This window comes from Ranitomeya variabilis, chromosome 2, assembly GCF_051348905.1.
Source record: "Ranitomeya variabilis isolate aRanVar5 chromosome 2, aRanVar5.hap1, whole genome shotgun sequence".
NCBI classification, from domain to species: Eukaryota; Metazoa; Chordata; class Amphibia; order Anura; family Dendrobatidae; genus Ranitomeya; species Ranitomeya variabilis.
Genome location: NC_135233.1, coordinates 491560648 through 491577138, shown reverse-complemented (window position 1 = coordinate 491577138; position 16491 = coordinate 491560648). Strand labels below are relative to the sequence as shown.

At 48.6% G+C, this 16491-nt stretch overlaps 1 protein-coding gene across 1 annotated transcript in view; it reads right to left on the bottom strand.

Annotated features, from left to right (window-relative positions):
* Window positions 1–4111: 4111 nt before the first annotated feature.
* The window catches only part of LOC143809651 (microtubule-associated serine/threonine-protein kinase 2-like), a 30725-nt gene continuing 18345 nt past the window's right edge, over window positions 4112–16491 (bottom strand). The window contains exons 16-20 of the mRNA XM_077292704.1: window positions 6579–6671; window positions 6221–6313; window positions 5864–5956; window positions 4572–4664; window positions 4112–4342 (exon numbers count right to left, since the gene is read on the bottom strand). Of these exons, the coding sequence (XP_077148819.1) occupies window positions 4245–4342; window positions 4572–4664; window positions 5864–5956; window positions 6221–6313; window positions 6579–6671 (470 nt within the window). The 3' untranslated portion in view covers window positions 4112–4244. The remainder of the gene's footprint in view (window positions 4343–4571; window positions 4665–5863; window positions 5957–6220; window positions 6314–6578; window positions 6672–16491) is intronic.

Genomic DNA, 16491 nt, shown 5'->3' with positions numbered 1-16491 from the left:
TGAGGCCAATATTTTTCTCCCACTGATTGATGTAGTGTTTTTTTTTCAGGTAGATTTTAGAACCCAAATCAAGGAAAAAAATAAATAGGCTTTCTATGGCCCACTGAGTGAGAGATGGCACACACAGGAGTCAGGAGTGGCACACAAGCTCTGACTGAGGCCAATATTTTTCTCCCACTGATTGATGTAGTGTTTTTTTTTAAGGTAGATTTTAGAACCCAAATCGAGGAAAAAAATAAATAGGCTTTCTATGGCCCACAATTTGAGAGAGAGAGGTGGCACACCCAGGAGTCAAGACTGGCACACAAGCTGAAAGGGCAATATTAATCTCCCACTGTTTTTTTATTTTTTTATTTTTTTTCAGGGAGACTTTAGAAATCAAATAATAATAATAAAAAAAAAGGCTTTCTATGGCCCACTGAATGAGAGATGGCACACACAGGAGTCAGGAGTGGCACACAAGCCCTGACTGAGGCCAATATTTTTCTCCCACTGATTGATGTAGTGTTTTTTTTAAGGTAGATTTTAGAACCCAAATCAAGGAAAAAAATAAATAGGCTTTCTATGGCCCACAATTTGAGAGAGAGAGGTGGCACACCCAGGAGTCAAGACTGGCACACAAGCTGAAAGGGCAATATTAATCTCCCACTGTTTTTTTATTTTTTTATTTTTTTTTTCAGGGAGACTTTAGAAACCAAATAATAATAATAATAATAAAAAAAAGGCTTTCTATGGCCCACTGAATGAGAGATGGCACACACAGGAGTCAGGAGTGGCACACAAGCCCTGACTGAGGCCAATATTTTTCTCCCACTGATTGATGTAGTGTTTTTTTTTAAGGTAGATTTTAGAACCCAAATCAAGGAAAAAAATAAATAGGCTTTCTATGGCCCACAATTTGAGAGAGAGAGGTGGCACACCCAGGAGTCAAGACTGGCACACAAGCTGAAAGGGCAATATTAATCTCCCACTGTTTTTTTATTTTTTTATTTTTTTTCAGGGAGACTTTAGAAATCAAATAATAATAATAAAAAAAAAGGCTTTCTATGGCCCACTGAATGAGAGATGGCACACACAGGAGTCAGGAGTGGCACACAAGCCCTGACTGAGGCCAATATTTTTCTCCCACTGATTGATGTAGTGTTTTTTTTAAGGTAGATTTTAGAACCCAAATCAAGGAAAAAAATAAATAGGCTTTCTATGGCCCACAATTTGAGAGAGAGAGGTGGCACACCCAGGAGTCAAGACTGGCACACAAGCTGAAAGGGCAATATTAATCTCCCACTGTTTTTTTATTTTTTTATTTTTTTTTTCAGGGAGACTTTAGAAACCAAATAATAATAATAATAATAAAAAAAAGGCTTTCTATGGCCCACTGAATGAGAGATGGCACACACAGGAGTCAGGAGTGGCACACAAGCCCTGACTGAGGCCAATATTTTTCTCCCACTGATTGATGTAGTGTTTTTTTTTTAAGGTAGATTTTAGAACCCAAATCAAGGAAAAAAATAAATAGGCTTTCTATGGCCCACAATTTGAGAGAGAGAGGTGGCACACCCAGGAGTCAAGACTGGCACACAGGCTGAAAGGGCAATATTAATCTCCCACTGTTTTTTTGTTTATTTATTTTTTTTTCAGGGAGACTTTAGAAACCAAATAATAATAATAATAATAATAAAAAAAAAAAGGCTTTCTATGGCCCACTGAATGAGAGATGGCACACACAGGAGTCAGGAGTGGCACACAAGCCCTGACTGAGGCCAATATTTTTCTCCCACTGATTGATGTAGTGTTTTTTTTTCAGGTAGATTTTAGAACCCAAATCAAGGAAAAAAATAAATAGGCTTTCTATGGCCCACTGAGTGAGAGATGGCACACACAGGAGTCAGGAGTGGCACACAAGCCCTGACTGAGGCCAATATTTTTCTCCCACTGATTGATGTAGTGTTTTTTTTTCAGGTAGATTTTAGAACCCAAATCAAGGAAAAAAATAAATAGGCTTTCTATGGCCCACTGAGTGAGAGATGGCACACACAGGAGTCAGGAGTGGCACACAAGCCCTGACTGAGGCCAATATTTTTCTCCCACTGATTGATGTAGTGTTTTTTTTTAAGGTAGATTTTAGAACCCAAATCAAGGAAAAAAATAAATAGGCTTTCTATGGCCCACAATTTGAGAGAGAGAGGTGGCACACCCAGGAGTCAAGACTGGCACACAAGCTGAAAGGGCAATATTAATCTCCCACTGTTTTTTTATTTATTTATTTTTTTTTCAGGGAGACTTTAGAAACCAAATAATAAAAAAAAAAAAAAAAAAAGGCTTTCTGTGGCCCACTGAATGAGAGATGGCACACAAAAAGGAGTCAGGAGTGGCACACAAGCCCTGACTGAGGCCAATATTTTTCTCCCACTGATTGATGTAGTGTTTTTTTTTAAGGTAGATTTTAGAACCCAAATCAAGGAAAAAAATAAATAGGCTTTCTATGGCCCACAATTTGAGAGAGAGAGGTGGCACACCCAGGAGTCAAGACTGGCACACAAGCTGAAAGGGCAATATTAATCTCCCACTGTTTTTTTATTTACCGGTATTTATTTTTTTTTCAGGGAGACTTTAGAAACCAAATAATAAAAAAAAAAAAAAAAAAAAAAAAAGGCTTTCTATGGCCCACTGAATGAGAGATGGCACACACAGGAGTCAGGAGTGGCACACAAGCCCTGACTGAGGCCAATATTTTTCTCCCACTGATTGATGTAGTGTTTTTTTTTAAGGTAGATTTTAGAACCCAAATCAAGGAAAAAAATAAATAGGCTTTCTATGGCCCACTCAGTGAGAGATGGCACACACAGGGATGGCACTCTAGCAGAAATGCCAATCTTAATCTCCCACAAAAAAAACAACAAAAAAACAGGGACTGTCCTACAATTACTATCTCCCTGCAGTAATCTGAGCCAGGTATGGCAGGCAGCAATAAGGAGTGGACTGATGCACAAATTAAATAAAAAGTGTGGACAAACAAAAAAGATAGCTGTGCAGAAAGGAAGGAACAAGAGGATATGTGCTTTGAAAAAAGCAGTTGGTTTCCACAGTGGCGTACACACAGCAATACAGCTATCAGGGAGCCTTCTAGGGCAGCCCAATGAGCTACAGCGCTGAGAGAAAAAAAAAAAATGTAGCTTCCACTGTCCCTGCACACCGAAGGTGGTGTTGGACAGTGGAAATCGCTACAGCACAAGCGGTTTGGTGGTTTATGGACCCTGCCTAACGCTCTCCCTGCTTCTGACGAAGCAGCAGCAACCTCTCCCTAAGCTCAGATCAGCAGCAGTGAGATGGCGGTCGGCGGGAACGCCCCTTTATAGCCCCTGTGACGCCGCAGACAGCAAGCCAATCACTGCAATGCCCTTCTCTAAGATGGTGGGGACCAGGACCTATGTCATCACGCTGCCCACACTCTGCGTTCACCTTCATTGGCTGAGAAATGGCGCTTTTCGCGTCATTGAAACGCGACTTTGGCGCGAAAGTCGCGTACCGCATGGCCGACCCCGCACAGGGGTCGGATCGGGTTTCATGAAACCCGACTTCGCCAAAAGTCGGCGACTTTTAAAAATGAACGACCCGTTTCGCTCAACCCTAGTCATGGACGTGGGAATGGGAGGTCCTGATTATGGATGATGCTAGTCTTAGCTCATTGGAGTGTAGATATGGTAGTAGACTTACAAATGGGAGGAGTCGTAAGAGAGTGCATCACTGTGGAGAGCTTTGTGGGAGAGTGCAATGACTGGTTCGGAGTGGAGGCATCGGTGTAGCTGCTGGACAGAAATATAAGCCTGACTGCTGCATTCAGGATAATGACAAATGCATTTAGTGACAAAAAAAGCAATTAGTGACTTACAATTAGTTGTGAGTTCAAGACCAAATGGAATCAGAGAAATGGTAACGGCTTTTAGTTATTTTTTTTATTAATAATAGTAAAGAAAGGTAAGGGATGAATAAAACCAGGAACATTATCAGTAGACGAAATCATAGTCAGAAAGACAGCCGGGGTCAGATACCAGGTAATCAGTAAAAGCCAAGTCTGGCAAGCAGTATGGATACCATGGAGCCTGGTGTCAGAGGCAAAACATGTCCGGGTAATGATGTTACAGTCAGAAGGCCACAGGTACATGGTGAAGGTCCTTCTACACAGTCCAGCAGTGATGATGAATCTGCTATACTTCAGGGCGCTAGATGTGGAGGTTTCCAGTCTTTTAGAGGGTTCTAGGGGCACAGTGACAAGATGAAAATAGTCGAGCAGCCCTGGGTAATCCTCGCCGGCAGGATGATAAGATCCGGCGGAGGCGGGAACCTATGAGAAAAGAAGTAAATATAATGTAAGTGACTTGGCTCCATATTACATGATACTAATGTGCGGTCACTGTGGCCGGACGTCAGATAAATCTTATCACACAGAGGTCAGGGATCACTGTCAGCCATCATACATGTGACAATCCCATCACTGACAGATGCCATCTGCTCCACATGAATTATTCTCACTGACTGACATCACACAACATGCAGCTGATCCTCACACTTACGTCGCTTCTTTCCCTTCTTTTCTTCATTTTTTGAGTTTTGCTGGTCTATACTCAGACTTTTTTCATATATTTTTTCCTCCTGAGCTGGAAATACTGATGATAAAGTAAAAAAAAAATCAGTAACAATATATTCTTATAGTATCTGCTTTCTATCTATAATGTAAGTAAAGGGACTCGAGGGAACGTGATACTACTGTGCGGTCACTGTGGCCGAATAGCAGAGGAATCTTATCAAACAGAGGTCAGGGATCACTGTCAGCCATCATACATATCCCATCTCTGACAGATAACATACTCCACATGAACTATTCTCACTGACTGACAGCGCACAACATGGAGCTGATCCTGAGGGTATGTGCACACGTCCGGATTTCTTGCAGAAATTTCCTGAAGAAAACCGGAAATTTTCTGCAAGAAATCCGCATTTTTTTTTTTGCGTTTTTTTTCCGTTTTTTTCGCGTTTTTTTTAGCATTCTGCAAGCGTAATTAGCTTGCAGAATGCTAAAGTTTTCCAAGCGATCTGTAGCATCGCTTGGAAAACTGACTGACAGGTTGGTCACACTTGTCAAACATAGTGTTTGACAAGTGTGACCAACTTGTTACAATAGATGCTGCTTTTGCATGAATGTTTAAAAATAATAATAAAAAAAAAAAAAAATGCTTATACTCACCCAGACATCTCCTCAGCGGCGTCCGTTCCTCTTCCTATAGCTAGTGTGTGCGCACAGGACCTTCCGTGACGTCAAGGTCAAGTGAGCGGTCACATGACCGGTCTCAACCAATCACAGGACAGTGACGTCATCGGCAGGTCCTTCACCGCTCACCAGCTACAGGAACCGAAGCGACAGCGTGCAGTGGAGAGGCGGGAAGACATCGAAGGTGAGTATAGGACTATTTTTTATTTTAATTCTTTTTTTTTTTGACCAATTATAAGGTGCCCAGTGCGTGGAGGAGAGTCTCCTCTCCTCCACCCTGGGTACCAACCGCACATAATCTGCTTACTTCCCGCATGGTGTGCACAGCCCCGTGCGGGAAGTAAGCAGATCAATGGACTCTCAGGTGTGCGGAATCCCCTGCAATTCCGCATTTTAATGAACATGTTGCTTTTTTTTCCGCGATGCGATTTTTTCGCGGAAAAAAAGGCTACATTTGCACAAAAAATGCGGAATACACTGAAAATAATGGGAGGCATATGTTAGCGTTTTTTTCGCGTTTTTATCACGTTTTTATAGCAAAAAAACGCGAAAAAAACGTGAAAAATACTGAACGTGTGCACATGGCCTTACACTTACCTTGTCTCTTTTCAACCTTTTCTTCACTTTCTGATGTTTGTTGCTCAATACTGAAATATATAGAAGATTTCTCTTCCTCGTGAGCTGGAAATTCTGAGGAAAAAGTAAAAAGAAACCTCTTAGTAACATTATATTCTTATAGGATCTGCTTTGTATCTATAATGTAAGTAAAGTGACGACTTATTACATGATACTACTGTGCGGTCACTGTGGCCAAATAGCAGAGGAATCTATACAGAGGTCAGGGATCACTGTCAGCCATCATACATATCCCATCACTGACAGATAACATCTGCTCCACATGAATTATTCTCACTGACTGACAGCACACAACATGGAGCTGATCCTCACACTTACCTTGTCTCTTTTCCCCCTTTTCTTCACGTTCTGATTTTTGTTGCTCAATACTGAAATATATAGAAGATTTCTCTTCCTCGTGAGCTGGAAATTCTGAGGAAAAAGTAAAAAGAAACCTCTTAGTAACATTATATTCTTATAGGATCTGCTTTGTATCTATACTGTAAGTAAAGTGACGACTTATTACATGATACTACTGTGCGGTCACTGTGGCCGAATTGCAGAGGAATCGTATACAGCGGTCAGGGATCACTGTCAGCCATCATACATATCCCATCACTGACAGATAACATCTGCTCCACATGAATTATTCTCACTGACTGACAGCACACAACATGGAGCTGATCCTCACACTTACCTTGTCTCTTTTCCCCCTTTTCTTCACTTTCTGATGTTTGTTGCTCAATACTGAAATATATAGAAGATTTCTCTTCCTCGTGAGCTGGAAATTCTGAGGAGAAAGTAAAAAAAAACCTCTTAGTAACATTATATTCTTATAGGATCTGCTTTGTATCTTTAATGTAAGTAAAGTGATGACTTATTACTAGTGTTGAGCATTCCGATACCGCAAGTATCGGGTATCGGCCGATACTTGCGGTATCGGAATTCCGATACCGGGATTCCGATACTTGCCGCGTATCGGATACCGGAATCGGAAGTTCCCAGATTCAAAATTCCGAAATTCAGCCAATGAGAATGATTCCAAGTGTGGGCACATCCTGTTTAGCATGGAGGGCATGAAACTACTGGCAAGGCTGTGATTGGCTGCTGAAATGATGTCATGCTGCAGTTTAAAATTCGCTGGCGCCATTTTGCGATCACTCTGCTGTGAATTCAGTTAGTGACAGGACGCTGTTTGCTGACTGAGGGACAGTTTAGAGATAGCGATTTGCTTCTTTGTGCTTTCCAAAGGCTAATTTAGCAACCGCTGTGTTCACCTACTATTCACCTTGCTTTTGCCTTGTAGCGCTGTTTTCACAGCGATCTGCAAGGTCTGTGTGTGTGTGTGTGTGTGAGTGCAGCCCACTCTCTAGTCTGAGTGCAGCCACATAGGCCATCCATAGCTGGTTGTATTCAGTTCAGGGAGGGTGGTTCATTGCCTCATACTGTTCTTTTTTTTTTTTTTTTTTTTTTTTTTTTTCAAGTAGTGTAGTCTGCTGCTAATTTATTCAAAAAAATCCTATTAGTGTCTTTCCACCCGTCTCCAGCTAATTTGTGGAAAAACACTACATAGGATAAAGTAGAGGAGGGTTTTTGGGCCTTGCAGCGCCGTTTACGGCTGTCTGCACGGTCTCCGTGTGACTGCAGCTCGCCCTGTAGTCTGTGAGCAGCCGTAGCCTGGTTGTCTCCAGCTCAGGGTTGTTCACTGCGTCATACCGCCAAATCAATTTTAATTTTTTTTCAAGTAGTGTAGTCTGCTGCTAATTAATTTAAAAAAATCCTATTAGTGTCTTTCCACCCGTCTCCAGCTAATTTGTGGAAAAACACTACATAGGATAAAGTAGAGGAGGGTTTTTGGGCCTTGCAGCGCCGTTTACGGCTGTCTGCACGGTCTCCGTGTGACTGCAGCTCGCCCTGTAGTCTGTGAGCAGCCGTAGCCTGGTTGTCTCCAGCTCAGGGTTGTTCACTGCGTCATACCGCCAAATCAATTTTAATTTTTTTTCAAGTAGTGTAGTCTGCTGCTAATTAATTTAAAAAAATCCTATTAGTGTCTTTCCACCCGTCTCCAGCTAATTTGTGGAAAAACACTACATAGGATAAAGTAGAGGAGGGTTTTTGGGCCTTGCAGCGCCGTTTACGGCTGTCTGCACGGTCTCCGTGTGACTGCAGCTCGCCCTGTAGTCTGTGAGCAGCCGTAGCCTGGTTGTCTCCAGCTCAGGGTTGTTCACTGCGTCATACCGCCAAATCAATTTTAATTTTTTTTCAAGTAGTGTAGTCTGCTGCTAATTAATTTAAAAAAATCCTATTAGTGTCTTTCCACCCGTCTCCAGCTAATTTGTGGAAAAACACTACATAGGATAAAGTAGAGGAGGGTTTTTGGGCCTTGCAGCGCCGTTTACGGCTGTCTGCACGGTCTCCGTGTGACTGCAGCTCGCTCTGTAGTCTGTGAGCAGCTGTAGCCTGGTTGTCTCCAGCTCAGGGTTGTTCACTGCGTCATACCGCCAAATCAATTTTATTTTTTTTTCAAGTAGTGTAGTCTGCTGCTAATTAATTTAAAAAAATCCTATTAGTGTCTTTCCACCCGTCTCCAGCTAATTTGTGGAAAAACACTACATAGGATAAAGTAGAGGAGGGTTTTTGGGCCTTGCAGCGCCGTTTACGTCTGTCTGCACGGTCTCTGTGTGACTGCAGCTCTATCTGTTGTCAGTTCAGCCCCAAAAAAAGAAATAAATAATAAAGTTCACCAAACACACCAGTTACACCACTTTACATTTGTGTAGGCCACATTAGCTCATATTAAAGTCTAGTCCACACTTTAGAAAATTAGTGTTTCTTATACCTGTTAGGAGGAGTTGCTCAGGAATAAGCACACAAATCCGTTAGTACTTTTCTGCTTATCTTTATCAGTCAACCAAGATGAAGAAGGCAGTGAGTAAGGCACGTGGGCGTGGGCGTGGGCGCGGAGCAGGGAGGGGACGTGGGGATTCTGTGCCTGCTGCGGGCACCGGTGACTCATCAGCACCCACTTTCACCAGGCAACAGTCGTTCATGCGCAGCTTTGTGTCAGAGCGCCGTACACCGCTGCTGCGTCAAGACCAAATTGAAGCTGTTGTCGGATGGATGGCAGCTAATGCATCAACTTCCATTAGTGCCACATCCTCTCAGACACAGAGCACTGGAGAGCAGCCATCTGTCTCTTCACCACCTGCCAAATTGCCCAGGCAGACAGAGAGCCCAGGACAGGAGCCGTCTCTACTTCTGTTCTCTGAATCTCTTGGCTTGGAAACAGGGGGCCAGCCAAGCAGCATTGGAGAAATGGAAGAAGAGGCAGGGTGCAGTGATGCCCAACAGCTTTTTCTGTCTTCCTCTGAAGAGGCGGGTGGGCCAGTGGCTCCGGTCACCACATCGCAGGCCGCATCAGCTGATGATGACACTCAGGTGCCACTTACTGGTGCGTGCTCTGCTGCTGAGACTACCCAGGAGGAGCAGTTGGGGGCAGAGGGTAGTGTAGATGATGAGGTCCTCGACCCATCTTGGCGTGAGGGACAGGAAGGTGGTGGGAGCAGCTCTGAGGAAGAGATTCCCCGTACGGCCCAAAGAGGGAGAGGGAGGGGGAAGACTGCGGATCCTGCAGCCTCCGCTTTGGCACCCGTTAGGAGCATGTCTCTTCCAAAAGCCAAAAAGGGCGCTCCCAAGACTTGCAGTGCCTGGTCCTTTTTTGACACAGTTGCAGATGACATTTGCTATGTCAGATGCAACGTGTGTCATCAAAAAGTCAAAAGAGGTCGAAATGTCAGCAACCTCAATACCTCCAACATGTGGAAACATGTGCGCAACAGGCACCCGGCGGAGTTAGAAAAACACACTGAAGAGGTAGGCCAACCAACAGCGGCAGCTACCACCTCTTCAGCTCGTGTTGCCTCTTCCTCTAGCTCACACGCAGCTGGTTCGGCTTCCTCCCAGGATCGCCGTGGAAGAACCTCTGGCCCTGTTGTCCAGAGACCCGCTGTAATTCCACCCGCAGTACCACTTTCCCAGTCATCCACACACTCCCAGCCCAGTCTACAGCCATCGGTAGTACAGGCATGGGAGAAAAGGCGGCCTTTCTCGTCAAACCACCCACGAGCACAGGCTCTGACTGCAGGCATTGCCAAACTGCTGTCACTGGAAATGCTGTCATTCAGGCTGGTGGAGACTGACAGCTTCCGTGACTTGATGTCATTGGCAGTCCCACAGTACAATGTGCCCAGCCGCTTTTACTTCAGCAGGCAAGCCGTCCCTGCCCTGCACAAGCATGTGGAGGGACACATAAAACACGCGCTACTGAACGCCGTCAGTAGCAAGGTCCACCTCACCACCGATGCGTGGACCAGTCAACATGGACAGGGGCGATACCTTTCCCTCACTGCCCATTGGGTTAATGTCGTTGAGCCAGGTACAGACCGTGCGAGTGGCGCAGGACGTGTCCTGCCCACTCCAAGGATTGCAGGAATCCATTCTGTACGCATTGACTCCTCCTCTTACACCAGTTCCTCAGAATCATCGCTGCAGGAGCCGTCACAGTCCACCTCCACATGGACCCGTGATGAACGTGTACCTGTTACGACCGACATGAGCACAGCCGTGGCCAAACGTCAACAGGCCGTCTTGAAATTAATTTTTTTGGGGAATCGTAGCCACACAGCGCAGGAGCTCTGGAATGCCATCAAGCAGGAGAGCGATGTGTGGTTCGTGCCAGTGAATCTCCAGCCAGGCATGGTAGTGTGTGATAATGGCCGAAATCTGGTGGCAGCTCTGGGCCTCGGCAACCTCACTCACATCCCATGTCTGGCACATGTGCTCAATTTGGTCGTGCAGAGCTTTTTGAGGGACTATCCGGATCTTGATGCACTGCTGCACAAGGTCCGCCTAGAGTGTGCTCACTTGCGGCGTTCCAGCACGGCAAAAGCGCGCATTGCGGCTCTGCAGCGCCGACACCGCCTGCCGGAACATCGCATCATATGTGACCTACCTACCAGGTGGAATTCCACGTTACATATGTTGGAGCGGTTGTGTGAGCAGCAGCAAGCTGTAATGGAGTACCAGCTGCTTCAGGCGCAAAAAAGTCGCAGTCAGCGCCGTACAGACTTCACAACCACAGAGTGGGCCACTATGAATGACGTCTGCCAGGTTTTGCGTCCCTTTGATTATTCCACGCGGATGGCGAGTGCAGATGATGCACTAGTCAGCATGACTGTCCCCCTTATCTGCCTGCTTGAAAAATCACTGCAAGCGCTAAGGGATGATGTTGTGGAAGAGGTGGAGGATGAGGATTCACCATTTCCATCATCTTCTGGACAGTCAGCGCCACGTGGTTCCTCACAAACGCGTAGGCAGGGGACAGTTTGTGAGGAGGATGAGGAGGAGTCAATGGAGGAGGAAGACGTCCGTCCAGAGGAGGGAGTTACCGAATTGTCCAGTACTCAGTGTGTACAGCGAGGGTGGGGTGATGACGAGCAGGCAGAGATCACGCCTCCAGCAGGGGACAGCGTTTCTTGGGCAGTTGGCAGTCTGCAGCACATGGTGGATTACATGCTGCAGTGCCTGAGAAACGACCGCCGCATCGCCCACATTCTCAACATGTCTGATTATTGGGTGTTCACCCTCCTCGATCCTCGCTACCGGGACAACGTAGAAAGCCTCATCACACCGTTGAACCGGGAGCGAAAAATGCGGGAGTACCAAGACACACTGGTCAATTCCATCATCTTCTCCATTCCAACTGAGAGAAGTGCTGCTAGTGCATTCCAAAGCAGCTCAGTGCGTCCAGGCAGTGGTGGAGGCTCTGCACAAAGAGGGAGCAGAAGCAGTGCCTCTGCCCAAGGCAAGACCAGTATGGCCCAACTGTGGCACAGTTTTCTGTGCCCCCCACAAAAGTCTACACCATCACAGACGGCTCCAGTCAGCAGGAGGCAACGGTTCCGTCAGATGGTGACAGACTACATGTCTTGCCCTCTTGCTGTACTCCCAGACGGCTCTTCCCCTTTCAAGTTTTGGGTCTCAAAGCTGGATACATGGCCAGAGCTAAGCCAGTATGCATTGGAGGTGCTGTCTTGCCCTGCGGCCAGTGTTATCGGAACGTGTCTTTAGTGCTGCAGGTGGTGTACTAACTGACCGTCGCATGCGACTATCCTCCGATAACGTTGACCGGCTTTCCTGAAAATGAACAAGGCCTGGATCTCGCAGGAATTTGCCACTCCTTCTCCTGATTAAATAATTAGGTCACTGTATACGTTATCCAGGTCTCCTGTTGTGTTCATCTTTCTACCACCTGAACTTAAATTCCTGTGCTCCAACACCGCCAGTTGAGGCTCAGAAGTGCCGTCTGCACAGTCAAAACATACGACCCAGTGTTATTGGGTTTCAGTAACGTCAGCTGATCCCCAGCTGTGTAGCCGGCAATGTGTCATGCGACCGCCACGCTGACACAACAACTGAAATGTAAGGGAATCTGTCCCCCCCCCCCCCCCAAGGCGTTTGTTACTGAAAGAGCCACCTTGTGCAGCAGTAATGCTGCACAAGGAAAAGGTAGCTATTTTTGTTTAGCTCCTTGCACACGCAGAACTTAACACTTATAAAATGTGTCCACTGATACCGTAAAACCGTCCCGGAGGTGGGACTTTCCTTCGTAATGTGACGCAGCCCAGCCGTCATTCCTACCCCCACGGCGCCGCGCACCGGCTCCTCAGCGTTGTTTTATTCCGTCCCGGAGCCTGCGCTGTTATGTTATCCCGTGGCCAGGCACACTTAGCGCTGCCCGTCTTCTGGCATCATTTGGTGTCAGGATGGCTGCGCCTGTGCGGCCGCGCTGGCAGAGAGCCCGCCTCGCAGTGTCTTCTGATTTAATCCCACTGGGGGCCTGGGATCCATGGACATGCGCAGTGCATATCTGAACCTCCACCTCTCACTCATTTCCCTATGGCTTCTTCAGACTGTTCGGTGTCAGCTGGTCCCTAACAGCATGCCACGGCCGTGACACCGCACAGTCTTAAGAAGCCGTAGGGAGGGGAGTGAGAGGCGAGGATATGCACTGCGCATGTCCATGGATCCCAGGCCCCCAGTGGGATTAAATCAGAAGACACTGCGAGGCGGGCTCTCTGCCAGCGCGGCCGCACAGGCGCAGCCATCCAGACACCAAATGATGCCAGAAGACGGGCAGCGCTAAGTGTGCCTGGCCACGGGATAACATAACAGCGCAGGCTCCGGGACGGAATAAAACAACGCTGAGGAGCCGGTGCGCGGCGCTGGGGGGGTAGGAATGACGGCTGGGCTGCGTCACATTACGAAGGAAAGTCCCACCTCCGGGACGGTTTTACGGTTGCAGGGGACACATTTTATAAGTGTTTAGTTCTGTGTTTGCAAGGAGCATGATGAAAAGAGCCACCTTTTCCTTTTGCATCTTTTGTGCTGCACAAGCTGGCTCTTTCAGCTACAAACGCCTTGGGGGGGGGGTTAAAGGTTCCCTTTCGACTTTCTCAGGCTTCGGCCTACATTGTGTTCCTTTGCTTTTCCACCTGTCCCTGGGCTCCAACACCGCCAGTTGCCGTCCAGAAGTGCTGTACGCACAGTCAACAGTCCCTCCTCTGTTATTGGGGTTCAGTAACGTCAGCTGTTCCCCTGCTGTGTGTGTGGCAATCCCTCCTACCTCCTCCAACCTCCTCCTCCTCCACCTGTCCCTGGGCTCCAACACCGCCAGTTGCCGTCCAGAAGTGCTGTACGCACAGTCAACAGTCGCTCCTCTGTTATTGGGGTTCAGTAACGTCAGCTGTTCCCCTGCTGTGTGTGTGGCAATCCCTCCTACCTCCTCCAACCTCCTCCTCCTCCACCTGTCCCTGGGCTCCAACACCGCCAGTTGCCGTCCAGAAGTGCTGTACGCACAGTCAACAGTCGCTCCTCTGTTATTGGGGTTCAGTAACGTCAGCTGTTCCCCTGCTGTGTGTGTGGCAATCCCTCCTACCTCCTCCAACCTCCTCCTCCTCCACCTGTCCCTGGGCTCCAACACCGCCAGTTGCCGTCCAGAAGTGCTGTACGCACAGTCAACAGTCGCTCCTCTGTTATTGGGGTTCAGTAACGTCAGCTGTTCCCCTGCTGTGTGTGTGGCAATCCCTCCTACCTCCTCCAACCTCCTCCTCCTCCACCTGTCCCTGGGCTCCAACACCGCCAGTTGCCGTCCAGAAGTGCTGTACGCACAGTCAACAGTCCCTCCTCTGTTATTGGGGTTCAGTAACGTCAGCTGTTCCCCTGCTGTGTGTGTGGCAATCCCTCCTACCTCCTCCAACCTCCTCCTCCTCCACCTGTCCCTGGGCTCCAACACCGCCAGTTGCCGTCCAGAAGTGCTGTACGCACAGTCAACAGTCGCTCCTCTGTTATTGGGGTTCAGTAACGTCAGCTGTTCCCCTGCTGTGTGTGTGGCAATCCCTCCTACCTCCTCCAACCTCCTCCTCCTCCACCTGTCCCTGGGCTCCAACACCGCCAGTTGCCGTCCAGAAGTGCTGTACGCACAGTCAACAGTCGCTCCTCTGTTATTGGGGTTCAGTAACGTCAGCTGTTCCCCTGCTGTGTGTGTGGCAATCCCTCCTACCTCCTCCAACCTCCTCCTCCTCCACCTGTCCCTGGGCTCCAACACCGCCAGTTGCCGTCCAGAAGTGCTGTACGCACAGTCAACAGTCGCTCCTCTGTTATTGGGGTTCAGTAACGTCAGCTGTTCCCCTGCTGTGTGTGTGGCAATCCCTCCTACCTCCTCCAACCTCCTCCTCCTCCACCTGTCCCTGGGCTCCAACACCGCCAGTTGCCGTCCAGAAGTGCTGTACGCACAGTCAACAGTCGCTCCTCTGTTATTGGGGTTCAGTAACGTCAGCTGTTCCCCTGCTGTGTGTGTGGCAATCCCTCCTACCTCCTCCAACCTCCTCCTCCTCCACCTGTCCCTGGGCTCCAACACCGCCAGTTGCCGTCCAGAAGTGCTGTACGCACAGTCAACAGTCGCTCCTCTGTTATTGGGGTTCAGTAACGTCAGCTGTTCCCCTGCTGTGTGTGTGGCAATCCCTCCTACCTCCTCCAACCTCCTCCTCCTCCACCTGTCCCTGGGCTCCAACACCGCCAGTTGCCGTCCAGAAGTGCTGTACGCACAGTCAACAGTCCCTTCTCTGTTATTGGGGTTCAGTAACGTCAGCTGTTCCCCTGCTGTGTGTGTGGCAATCCCTCCTACCTCCTCCAACCTCCTCCTCCTCCACCTGTCCCTGGGCTCCAACACCGCCAGTTGCCTTCCAGAAGTGCTGTACGCACAGTCAACAGTCGCTCCTCTGTTATTGGGGTTCAGTAACGTCAGCTGTTCCCCTGCTGTGTGTGTGGCAATCCCTCCTACCTCCTCCAACCTCCTCCTCCTCCACCTGTCCCTGGGCTCCAACACCGCCAGTTGCCGTCCAGAAGTGCTGTACGCACAGTCAACAGTCCCTCCTCTGTTATTGGGGTTCAGTAACGTCAGCTGTTCCCCTGCTGTGTGTGTGGCAATCCCTCCTACCTCCTCCAACCTCCTCCTCCTCCACCTGTCCCTGGGCTCCAACACCGCCAGTTGCCGTCCAGAAGTGCTGTACGCACAGAGCCAAACACCTCGCCAATGTGTTAGTGGGGTTCAGCACCGCCAGCTGTTCCCCTGCTGTGTATACGGCAACGTGTACTGCGACCGCCACGCAGGCACAACAAGTTAAATTTAAGGGAACCTGTCCCCCCCCCCCCAGGCGTTTGTTACTGAAGGAGCCACCTTGTGCAGCAGTAATGATGCAAAGGGAAAAAGTGCCTCTTTTCGTGGTGCTCCTTGCAGATGCTGAACCTAACACTTATGAAATGTGTCCCCTCACAGCGTTCAACCGTCCGGTAGGTGGAACTTTCCTTTGTCATGTGACGCAGCACAGCCGTCATTTTTACCCCCTTGTCGCCGTGCGCCGCCTCCTCAGCGTTGTTTGAATCTGTCCCGGAGCCTGCGCTGTTAGGTTACCCCTTGGCCATGCACACATTTTGCGCTGCCCGTCTTCTGACATCATTTGCTGTCAGGCTGGCTGCGCCTGTGCGGGTGCGCTGTCCGAGATTCAGCCTCGCGGTGTCGTCTAATGTAATCCCACCGCGGGCCTGGGATCCGTGTCCATGCGCAGTGCATATCCTCGCCTCTCACTCCCCTCCCTACGGCTTCTAAAGACTGTTCGGTGTCAGCTGATCCCTAATAGCATGCCACGGCCGTGACACCGCACAGTCTTAAGAAGCCGTAGGGAGGGGAGTGAGAGGCGAGGATATGCACTGCGCATGGACACGGATCCCAGGCCCGCGGTGGGATTACATTAGACGACACCGCGAGGCTGAATCTCGGACAGCGCACCCGCACAGGCGCAGCCAGCCTGACAGCAAATGATGTCAGAAGACGGGCAGCGCAAAATGTGTGCATGGCCAAGGGGTAACCTAACAGCGCAGGCTCCGGGACAGATTCAAACAACGCTGAGGAGGCGGCGCACGGCGACAAGGGGGTAAAAATGACGGCTGTGCTGCGTCACATGACAAAGGAAAGTTCCACCTACCGGACGGTT